The following is a 12475-nucleotide window of genomic DNA, read 5'->3' on the forward strand; positions in this document are numbered from 1 at the left end:
GCGGTGCACAGTGGCAGCAGCGGCAGGCAACAACAGCCGGGCAGAGAGCGGCGGTGGTGGCGGCGCAAGGCAACAGCAGCAGTGGCACAAGGTAGTGGCGGCGGCGGCTGTTGTTTTCCGACGGGCAGAGGATGGTCGGCGACAGTGGGGTGAATGAGTTGAGAGAAAATAAGCTTTGATGGCTAAGGTTCTCTAATGATTAGGTTAACTAATGAACTAGTTAATCATAACTGGGTTACCAAGCTCATCTCTAACTCCAAAGCCCTATCCACAAATATTACCATCTCGTTATTATTAGTCAATACCAGTTAACTAACTTAAGCGGGTTTGATGTTAGTTAACCAAGTTGTAACTCTTACGGGTCATAACTCGACCAGCTGTGTTGACTTAACCAAACCGGTCAACAATATCCAACAATGTTTGGTTCTTTCCTTCGTGGTTCATGTACAGAAGGGGCACATATAGTAATTTTTTATGTTGATTCTTGTTTAGGTTTGCCAGCAAAAGTGCATTAAAAAAATACGGTAATCTGATGAAAAATATCACGGAACAAAACAAACTGTTATTGACTGAAAATGGTCAAAATTATGCAAAACTAATTTGTTACAAACAAAAGGTAATTTGGTACAAGATTTGAACAATAATGTTTTGAAAACCCGACTGGTTTATTTGGAACCAAGTGCAAAAGACAACTTGGGGCGAGACTTGTTCTTACCGAGCACTTTTTGTTGCTTCGCACGTTCTTCCTCCTCCTGCTGTTTTTTTCTTAATAAAGCTTCTTCTTTTTGTCTTTGAAGCTCTTCTAGTTCCCGATAACGTTCTTCCTCCCTCCTTTGTTGCTCCATTGCTTCGCGCCTTTGAGCTTCTTCAACCCTCCTTCGGTTCTCTTCAACCAACCTTTCTAACTCTTCTTTTTCTTTTTGAGCTTGTTCCTATTCGTCATACACACATTATATCTCTGTCTATGTAAGCATATGTACAAAACTACATATCTTTCATCAAGTAACCTTGAATAAAGCTCCTTGGGTTCATACAAATTTGGAGAAAATGTTTGGTATTTATCATATTAGAGGTAGTAACTAGCAAGATGAGAAAGTTATGCGAGTTGAAACGGGTTAAGGTTCACCCACAAATACTTTTTGTGCCCATTAAGAGCTAAAATGAACGCAGCCATTTGTAAGCTACTTGATATCAACTCGCTAAAATCTCAAACTGAACCGAGCTTAAACAAGCTCGAGCATGAGTCTAAACTGGAGTTCATTTAAAAAAGGGGGCTCGAGCCACGAGCCTATTGCTTGTGCAATACATATTATTATTACTATATTATTTATTATTATATATAATATATTTTATTTAATGTAACAAATATACACTGTATAATATGTATATATATATATATATAAGTATAAACAAATAAATCAAACTACTATGTGAAATATACAACTATAAGTTCAAAATATAAATATATGTATAAATTATTATGTGTGTATCAACAAAACAAATATATAATATTGAGCCATGCACAAGTTTGAAGAATTGCTATTGAGCCAAGCTCGAGCTTTGAATATTACTTTTCAAACTTGGTTTGGGCTCGTTATTATTTCATTGTTTTGTTGATAAAGATATATAATAATTTTTATATATATTTATATTCATACTTATAGTTGTATATAATATATAATGTAATTATATGTTGTTTGTTGTTTAGTTATCTGTGCATAATTATATGTATTATGTAATTGTATATGTGTTATATTAAATATAAGTTATTACGTTTATAAAAGTAAAAGTTAAAGCACTTGCCTCTTTTTGTTTAGCCTCAATAATCGCAGCTTCTTTCTCTTTCTCAAGTTGAGCTTCAACCTCAATCAGAACTTTCTTCCGCCCCTCTTCCAACCGTTTTTGAATCTCCATTTTAATATCATCAGAATTCAACCTCTGTTGCACTCTCTTCTTAATAGCTTCTTCAACTCTATTTGCAGTTTCTTCTTCCACCAACTTCATTTCTGCTTCCTGCTGACGCCTAATAAAATTAAAAAAAAAATACATGTCAAATAAGAAATGATCATTAGGTCAAAAACCAAGTCAGCAACCAGAGCAACAATTTGATGTTAAATATTTTCTATATCAAAATCCCTCCACACTTGTTTGTCTTTTTTAGAGTGTATATGTTTTCTAAGTTCTAACAAATGCAGACTGACCTTCATGTTGACTATATATATGTGAATATGCTTATAAAGCATACCTCTAACAAGTTCCTGATCCAAACAAATGAGTTTCAAAACTCGTGAACAGTAGATAAACGAGGCACCCAATTCATCATCAAATAAAACAAGTTGAACTATAGCAGTAGTAGTATCTTCCTTCAATATAGCCTGTGGAGAAAAATGTCAAGTAACCTTTCACAGTTTTAAAGCTAATTACCATTTACCATCCTTCTACCACAACCGAATGAAGAACCAAGAGAGAGTAAACTAAGTTTAGAGCCTATAACGAAGGGTGTGTGTAAATTCACTATGATCATACAAAGCTACATGCAAACGAAGATGCTTTAATAGCTTGTGCTGGTTGATTAGTAAAAAGAATTCATCATGGGTGGTTGAGTACAAGCCACTCAGAGAACTGCTTGTGTAAAAGTAGCCCATACCAACCTTAAGTTGTAATACATACGGTTTTACACAAATTTTGCAGTCGCGTTCATCACAAGCCCAAATTATTAATTTCATGATCATTGTTGTACTAAGTGATCATAAGAGGAACTATGTATCAGCACAAGAATAAGTGACTAAAATATTGCAGTAACTGATGATAAGATAAGCAAATAGTGTACGGTTTAAACATGCAGAAGCAGGACAGAAGCACAGACGGTGTTTAGTACAAAATCTCATCTGATGTGAACTGACCAAAATAGATCTTGGTGATCTCGCTATGTTGACAATTTAGCTTATTTTTATTGGAACATTAAGTACAAACGTATAGTTATTGTTTGACAACAATAGCATTTAATAAAAAACAGAAAACTAATCATGCAAACAATGTAACAAATCACAGAAATATGTAAATAAAAATAACCACGATTAAAAAAAATAAGTGGACATGAATTAACTTGTTTGAATAAATATAAAATAGTTAAAAAAAAGTAAGACTTTACTAAAAAAAAGATAAAAAACAGTCTGTTAAGAAACTTGCCCCATATTATTCCAGACACACCATAAAAAAGAAGGCAGACAGAGATATGTGAAAATAATGTATGGCTAAAAAAGTAATTTAATGGTCAAACGTGCATCTTAAAAATGTGGTTTCATGCCCATGCCATTTATCATTTTTTTCCCCTTTTAAAATATGTGAAGAAGACTACTTTAACAACCAGACACGTAATACTCCTTCCAGTGCTCTCAAAGTCCCAAATGAATTATATAACTTCATTTAACCAAAATATGTAACAGAATCTCAAGCTACTGAGAAAATTTCATAATCTTCACTATGTTGAACAAACTTACAACCATATTCACGATATTTTTGTCTTCTGTTCAACATTAAGTACAAGCACACAATAATATTATAACATCGAGCTTATAACAACAAAACTTCAATATTACTCTCCATTTATTGTCAATACAGATTTGGAAATGTGAATTTATGACCATTATTAAAAAATTATCCCCATATCAAATATCAAAATACAATAAATTAAAAAAATAACAACCAACATTTTAACAGAACGTTACATTAGTTCAATACGTATTCTAGAACATTAATTGTCTGAAAAGCAAAATAATATACTAACCAAGAATGTATATGTATATAACTGAAAGAGATGGGTATAGAGAATAAAAGGAATTTATGTAAAAGGATATACCTTTTCTTTTGCTCTTCATCTTCAACTTTCAATTTTTCAGTGACTACTTTGCACTCAGTGGACCCAATACTAGGAGACTTAGCTACAGGAGACAATGAGATACTCCTACTTTTTTGTCTTTTATGCCGCCTTGGAGGTGGTGATGGGCTTTTCCGGTGGCGACGTGGAGATAACGAGCGGCTTCTCCGCCTGTAAAGACAATACTATATAAGGAATAGCTTAATGTGTAAAGCTACAGATAGCATCATACGCACCATACCAGCTGACCTAGCCCAATAGAGGCAAAAGCAATTTACAGTTACCTCTAATATTGCTAAGTACAAAGAGTGAGCTCCATCTTTTATCACAAGAAACCGCTAAATGTCACAATCGAGCAGAAAAAGAACAGGAATCAGCATCCATCACCTGCTCACTTACCATTGATGGCGAGCAACTGCTTTTTTTATGTTTCTGAATTATTATATTACATTTAATCTGGTCTTTACCAATATAATTTTACATGAAATTTATAATCTTTAGCCAAACTCAAATCTCTGGCAATATTTTACTCAACAATGTGTTCTCAAGTCAACATTTGGAAAAAGATTACAGAATTCATGTATACTGATCATTCTCAAGACAAAAGTGCAGTATGTGCATAAATCAAAACGCACGCTACTTCATAACTAGATGTCAGAATCAAAGCAACATCAATCGCGGTACGGTACTGTACGTGGTACGAAAACTGATACGCGGTTCGTGCATTTCAAAATTCCGGTACAAGAGGGGTAGGTTCATTCGTAACGCCAATTCGGTACGTGGTAAGGTGTACCGTATAGTCTGGTACATCGTATCATATACAAAACAATTTCAATAGATTTTTTTAAATAATTTTTATAATTTTCTAACATAAAGTAACTAAAGTCTAACTTTAAGTAAGCTTATTTATGTTTTAACATATATATAACATCAATCTATAAAGTTAAGAGTAAACTTTAATAAAAACTCTAACTTTAAGGGTAAAAAATGTAAATTATAAATACAAAAAAATAAGATATTAAGTGTGGGAGACGTGAGAACCCTAAATTCTAAATCCACCGCTGTTTTCGTTCTCTTTTCTGGTCTCCTTCTCAGCTTCCTCAATCGCCGGTACACATTTTTTCACGATCCCAAACACCAAATTCATTAACCGGGAACGCGAATTTGATGAAAATAATACAATTCTTGGAACAATAAGGAGCGCTCAATTTCACCAATCCAGATCGCGTTTCCATAGCGATCGGTACGACTTTGTACCCGTTTCCGGTATGGGCGATCCGGAACGAAGATCGGAGGAGATATCACGTTTCCTGTGACAATGGTATCGATCATCTGCTAATAGGATTCAAGCAACTTTTGAGGTGGTGGGAAAATAGCTAACCACGCCAAATTAAAGACAAATCCTCTTTTTATTATTCTTTTTCGATGGATATGTATAATATTATATAGCTCCAAACTTTAAAAACAACCGAGAAATATGAACTAGTTCACCATTGAGAATCGGTGTATAACTGCATCATCCCACATATGATACGGATTTAAGTCAAGTGCTAATAGAGAAACATAAATAAAAAGGTTTTAAATTGGATAATTATGACGTTTTAAGCTCGATTACTAGAACGATTTAGGATATAAAAAAAAAAAGCAAAACCAGAGCAACCAAATAGCTTTGAAGAAAAATAATAAACGATAAGTCGAAATTTGGCAAATAGGCAAAATTCAAAAGCTCATACCAGTAAAGTAAACTATAGTTGATAACATCAACAAAAGTGTATCAATAAGACATTGAATTGGCAGCTAAAAAAGGTTAATAATAATAATAATAATAATAATAATAATAATAATAATAATAAGCTGGCATGAATCACCTGGTATAGGGATCTCTACGGCTTCGATACCTCCGGCTGCCGCTGTACCTATGTCCCACCGGCGACGGAGACCTCCGGCGTTTATACGACGGAGACAACTCCCTATCTCGACCCATAATAATAATAATAAACTACACCTGAAAGAAACCACAAATAATAATATTATTATTATGTTCCGAATGTGTTATTATAAGAATTGAAAACTGAGATTGGTGATTAGATGTGTACCTTATGAGATGATAATTAAGATCTGCAGAGGATAGTATTGGATTGGAACCCTAGAAGAAGATGAAGGTGAATCGTCTCTGTTTGATTGATTATGTATTTACCACGATGACGTCACTTTGTTTGATTATTATTTATTAGTTTTTAATTTCTTTCCTTTTTTTTTGTTTGGGTGTTAAGGGAAGTCGGGGAGGGTTCGAGTACTTCGGATACACTTCCATCATCCAACGATTACGATGATATATATTCTCCATCGATAGTGGTCTCTCATTTCTTTCCTCATTTCCAACATCTTGTAGATCATCTTGCTATTTTACATCTATCGCACTTCAGTTTTGACGATATTATAGGGGTAGTTCATGGTAAAAACTTTTGTGGCATTGAAGGATTCAACATGTCTTATGGTACCAGATTGGACCAAAAAATGGTACAAACGATTGAACCAGAAGGTACAACATGATTGAATAGTTTACCTTGTAATTTCATATAAATGTAAATGAAATTTCAATTTAAAAAATAACCCAAACGTATATGATTCCATAATAAAATTGGCACACCCCGACCAATAGCTAAATATGTATGGGCGATGAAATGGAATGAGCTAGGTAATGGAATGGATCATTACCATTCCATCGACATGTATGGTCACCATGCGGGAATGACATTAATTATTAGTTTTGATTTTTTGGTAAGCTAGAAAAAGTCAGCATAAAATAAATTTGGTAGTGAGTAGCAATGGGATGGTGGTGGTGGGCGGCGAGCAGTAATGGGGGTGGTGGGCGACGGGAGCGATTGTTGGTGGTGGCAACTGGTGATAGTGGGCGGTGGTGGTGGTAAGCGGCTGGTGATGGTGGTGATGGCTGAGATCGATGGTTGGTGGCGGCGATGGTAGGTGGTTGTTGGCAGTGGCGGAGACGGGTGATGGTGGCGGTGGCCGGTGGAGGCAGTGGTGGTGGTGGTGAGAGGTCAACGGGTAGTGGTGGTGTTGAAAGGGCAATGTGTAGTAGTGGTGGAGATGATATAGTGTGAATGAGGGATGGAATGAAAATTAAAACAAGTGGGGTCGATGGAATGAATTTGGGGTGTTTTAGATGGAATGAAATGGACATGGTAATGGGTAATTCCATTCAATTGACCAACCAAACACATTGTTTTTCATTCAATATAATGGTCCATTACATTCCGCCTCTCATTCATGCATATCAAACGCTACCTAAGGTATATTTTGTTGGGGTAATGGAATGGATAGGGAATAGAATGGGATAAGGAATAAAATGTACAGTGGAATGAAATGAATCATTAATGTTATTTTGTCTTGTTTGGTTAACCAATGGGAATTGAATAAATTATTATTTATGTTGTTTGGTATCCCAAACAAAAGGTAGAAATGACAAGTAATGATAAAAATACTCTTATCTCCAAATAAATTTTTTTTACCAGAATAAAAAAAGGTGGTGGTAGCTCCGGCAACGACAATGGTGGTAGCGGAGGCGACACAATGGTTGTATCGGAGGCGACATTAATAATGGTGGAGGAGGCGACTATGGTGACGATAGCGGTCAAGCGGCAGGTGTAGTGGTGGCAGCGACGATGGTGAGGGTGACACGGGTGGTCAAGTGGTGATGGCTATGGTATTGGTGGTGGTAGTTAGGCAACGACAATGATGCTAACGTTGGTGGTCAGGTGACAGTGGTGACAATAGTTGTGGTGGCAGTGGTAGCGCGGGCGGTGGCGGTGGCGACAGCGACGATGGTGGCAGTTAGGCGGTCGGAGTGGTGGTCATGTGGTGGTGGTTGTTAGGTGGTGTTGTTAAGAAAGTATGGTGAAAGAGGAATGAAATAAAAAAAGGGTGAAAAGAAATGATTTTGATGGAATAAGATTCCATATGTAATCATTGTTTCAATTCGACTGAACAATCAAACACCGCTTTTTTCATTCCCTCATAATAAGGTGATGTTTGTTTTTGAATACAAAAACTTTCTGTAATCTGATTTCATGTCTGCAACTAAAGATATAGTCTGAAGGTATGCAATCTGAAAATATAATATTGTTTGTTTTATAAACTGATATCGTCTGCATAAGTTGAAAATTAGTTACCTATCATACATATCATAGTATATATAAGTCATTTAACGACTGTAGATTGCTAAAATAACTGGTGGTGGTGTACGAACTATGGAAAGGGGGAGGGGGTGGACGATTGGTGGTGGACGATTGTGGTAGATGATTGTGGTAGGCGATGAATGGTGGTGGTGGAGAGTGGGTGGGTGGTGTTGATGTACGGTTGTGGTAGGTGGTAGACGGTGGTGGTTGAGGGTGATTGACGGTGGGTGGTGGTGGTGGTGACGGATAGTGGGTGGTGGCGGACGGTGGGTGGTGATGGTGTTGGACATTTTGTGTTGGTAGGATGTTAAGAAGTGTGAAGATGGTGGATATTAGCTTATTTTTTAAGACCATAAAATCATTTTTCAGATCTTTTTTTTTAACAAACTGTCTTTAGAGGCTTATGTCCGCACGCCCGCATGCATAAGGCCATTCCATATCTTTTAAGTAAAAACAAATATAACCTAAGTCATTCCAAATAATAGTATGTTCCGGATGCGTTATTATAAGAAATAAAAACTGAAATTGGTGATTAAATGTGTACGAAGAAGGTGAAGCGTCTCTCTTTTGTCAACATATTGATTCAATCCCCAATTCTGAGTAGGGACTATTATGTATTTATTAGGGGTTCAGAAAAATCCGAATCCGAAACCGAATCCGATATATCCGAAAATCCGAATCTAAAATATCCGAAAATTCGAATATCCGAATCCCGGATATCCGAAAATTCGGATTCGGATAGCAAATTTAAAACATTTTGGATTGTTCGGATATCCAAACTATCCGATATATTAAATTTAATATTTTTTTAATATTATTTTATATACAACTATTATTGTAAGGCCCCGATCCCGGTGCCCTACTTTAGCGTCGGATTTACTCATAAACACAGTTCTTACAATCAGAGTTAATTAAAACTTCCGCGGAATAAATAGAACTTCGATCATTTTTACGAAACATTACAAACTAGTCTTTAAATTATAACATAAAACATCATGTTATAACATCATTTCTTTTATCATTAGATGTCAGTCATTCAATCCATGCCATGTGCCATCCTGATGCTAGCTTCCCAGTCTACTCACATGCGTGCATACTAAAAGTCAGCTACGCTGAGTGAGTTCTAGTTAATCAAGCAACTTGTCATACAACCATTACATGCAATTATATAAGTGTCCGAAGACACATAGTCCACTGTCTGACCTGTTTACCTTACCGCTTAACCACTTAACTGTCCCCTACGTCTTAACCACTTGTTTACGGAAGCACATAGAGGCTTACCCTCTCATGCACTCACGTTATGCCACTTAATAACGGAGGCACGTATAGGCTTACCCTACCACGTACTCACGTTATGCCACTTTAATAACGAAGGCACGTATAGGCTTACCCTACCATGTACTATCGTCATGCCACTAACACCCTTACTAGACCCTTGCCACTTCTATCACACTCTACCTCTGCTTGTCTACAACACACTTTCTATTATTACATCATTTACATAATAAACAAGTTACATAATAACATTTACACACACTAATAACCACTTAGAGATCATTCCCATTAGCAGTACGTGCAATATCCGAAGATCGTTCACGCACCGACAAACATTCATTCATAACGTAATACTTACTATCACATCAATCATTATAGCATACACTTACCACTTAAGGTAAGTGTATTCACACTTCACATTGAGTATGCATACAACCCCGAAAACACAACAAGAAAATGGGGCTAAAAACTCACCTGATCTCGGTTGCGTCCGCGCTTAAGGTTATTCCCTTCCTTTGTTGTGCGCGACTAACTGTTTAATAGATACAATATTAAGCGTCTAAACCGATTTTACTCCATTGAGTCATTACCCGGTTAGTTAATCGTTACACGTTAACCTTTAAAGGTATCTTTTATAAATTAATAAAATCCAGGGGCTAATATGTAATTAAACCATTTATTCTAAGTCCAATGACCTTTCTGTCATTCTTTCAAACTTCTAATTCGTTATTCAGAATATAGCGAACTGGGTGAGTAACGAATCACCTGATTCGTTATCTGATTCGCTATCTTACATTATCTGATTCGTTATCCTAGTCTTTAACGAATGGCCACACAACGAATTGGCCTTTATAACGAATTAACCCTTATAGCGAACTGGATTCTTTATAACGAACTGATCTTTTATAACGAACTGGCTTTAACGAATTGAAGCTAGTTCGTTGTTCTTCCTTAACGAATCATCATAACGGATTATTTAACGAATCGGAGCTAGTTCGTCATTCCTTCATTAACGAATCAGTTCACGAATTAAGGCTAGTTCGTTAAAGAATTACCTTTAATTCGTTAGTTTCACATAACGAATTAGAGTTAGGGTTTTAATATTCTTTTCATCCTTGTATACGCTTTTCTGGCGCCGTCTTTCCAGCGCCGTCATCGCCGGAAAACCGGGATCTTACCCCATTTACCCGTTTTCATTCAAAACAACTTATTTATGTTAAATTTTACATCTTTCTCACATAATAGGGTCTGATTTACTATCCTACCAAGTTTCATGCAAAACCGATTTCGTTTACCCGTCCTTTTCATAAACCGAACACTACTCGTTTTACCCAAACGAACCAACTAACCCGTTTACTATCAAGTTCATTACTTTATCAATAATCATGACCCGATCTATCATCCTACCAATTTTCATGTAAATCCGTACACGAAAAGTAAACCTTTTTAACAAAAACGTACCTTTGATGTTTATAATCTAAATCACTCGAATAGACCAAAACCATATCAAACGAACTCGGAATTGAGTAATTCAAGCGGCCACGGAACCGTCTCGCCCCGATCTACAAACCCATCAGCTCAAATTCGCCGGAAACCACCACTACAGTCCCCGGAACAGCTGAACAGTCCCCGGAATCTTCACTTTTGAGTTGCTACGGATTTGCTGATAAAAATCGAACTTCCCGACTTCTGATCATAGATCTAATCGGTGGAAATATTCATTTATATACCATGAACACTCAGTTAATATTTGAGACCGATCCGACGGTTAGATCTCCGGGAATATTTGTGTCTTTGTGGGTGGTTTTCTCAAAAAAGGGAATAGGAGAAGTGTGTGTTTTTGATGGTGTAGAGATGTGTGAAAATGGAAAGGATTAGGGTTTTAAGGGGTATTTATACTCCCTTAAGCCCATGGACCTTAGGCCCATCTTTCCTTTTTGGTCCATAATTAACTCCATCTAATTAGCCTACTTATCCTTTCATCCTTACTATTTTATTAATTCTCTACTAACTCAAGTAAACTTTTCCATCATAAATAAATAATATATTAAATATTATTCTTAGAAATTTCTAGATGTTACAATTATGCCTTACCAAACCCTAATTAGTATTTCAAAGCCTCCAGCTTCCATCGCTGTTATCATTTTTGCTTCCACATTTGGCTTATGCTTTCATTAGATCACAATCACATGACCAACAAGTAGCATCTCCACCTTCCTATCGTCTCACCACCCCCAGCCATTGTCTGACCGTCGACATCACAGCCTCGCCAGTCATCACTAGTCACCACAACCTCACCAGTTTGTCAATCATTACCACAACTCTCATGAGTTCATCAATCGTTATCACATCCCTCGCCAATCGTCTCACCGTGTGTTATGTGCTTGTTAGTTTGCAATTTCAAAATTTTGTGTTTAGTTTGTTGGATTAGAAAACTTTGGATCTTGAAATTAGTAAGTTTATTTTTAAAATAGGTTTATTCCCCCAAATATCGGATATCCGATTCACTATCCGATCGGGTATCCAAAACTTCGGATTCAGATATTGAAATCCACTATCCGAAAGGACTGGATATCCGAAGTTCGGATATCCGAATTTTCGGATATTCGGTTTTGAACACACCTAGTATGTATCACGATGACTTCACTTTGTATGTATTATTAGGGGTGTCAATTCCTGACACAACCCGAAACCCGACATGAACCAGACAAGAGAAAATATAGGTTTTGGGTCGGCTGACACAACCGTTTTCTTAAATAAGTCGACCCGAACCCGACACATTTAAAAAGCAGGTCAACCCGAACCTGACCCGTTTAAAAGTGGGTTGACCTGTTAACCCGTTTAACAATTTTAGAAAAGTTAATATATTGAATTTAGAGATAAGAAGTTTAAAATTTTAAAGTTAAATACTTATATTTTTAAATTTTCATATATATCAATTAACTTTTAAAAGTAAAACTAATTTCTTTTTACACTACTCTTTAGTTCCAACATTTCACATTATTAGTTCTAACTATCTATTCTTTGTGTATGTCATTCGTTTTTTCTTGTCTTGACTGTCGTCATCACAGCCTCACCAGTCATCACTAGTCACCACAACCTCACCAGTTTGTCAATCGTTACCACA

General features: G+C 36.3%; 1 protein-coding gene across 3 annotated transcripts; it reads right to left on the reverse strand.

The window, feature by feature from the left end:
• Positions 1-513: 513 nt before the first annotated feature.
• On the reverse strand, positions 514-6040 carry LOC143582541 (uncharacterized). 3 transcript variants are annotated; one of them, XM_077065098.1, is made up of 5 exons: positions 5974-6040; positions 5746-5882; positions 3860-4048; positions 1804-2023; positions 514-932 (listed from the first exon to the last, which is right to left on the reverse strand). In XM_077065098.1, exons 2-5 carry the CDS (start codon positions 5859-5861, stop codon positions 666-668), a joined length of 792 nt encoding a protein of 263 aa, XP_076921213.1. In that variant the 5' UTR covers positions 5862-5882; positions 5974-6040; the 3' UTR covers positions 514-665. The 3 variants fall into 3 exon arrangements, with proteins under 3 accessions (XP_076921213.1, XP_076921264.1, XP_076921311.1); XM_077065149.1 differs by having other exon boundaries at positions 5746-5876; positions 5974-6020; XM_077065196.1 differs by lacking the exons at positions 5746-5882; positions 5974-6040 and adding an exon at positions 4114-4204 and having other exon boundaries at positions 3860-4062.
• Between the last annotated feature and the right edge of the window lie 6435 nt (positions 6041-12475).

This window comes from Bidens hawaiensis, unplaced genomic scaffold, assembly GCF_021521415.1.
Source record: "Bidens hawaiensis isolate Kalapana, Puna unplaced genomic scaffold, B.hawaiensis_p1.1 tig00000142_1, whole genome shotgun sequence".
Classification (NCBI taxonomy): Eukaryota; Viridiplantae; Streptophyta; class Magnoliopsida; order Asterales; family Asteraceae; genus Bidens; species Bidens hawaiensis.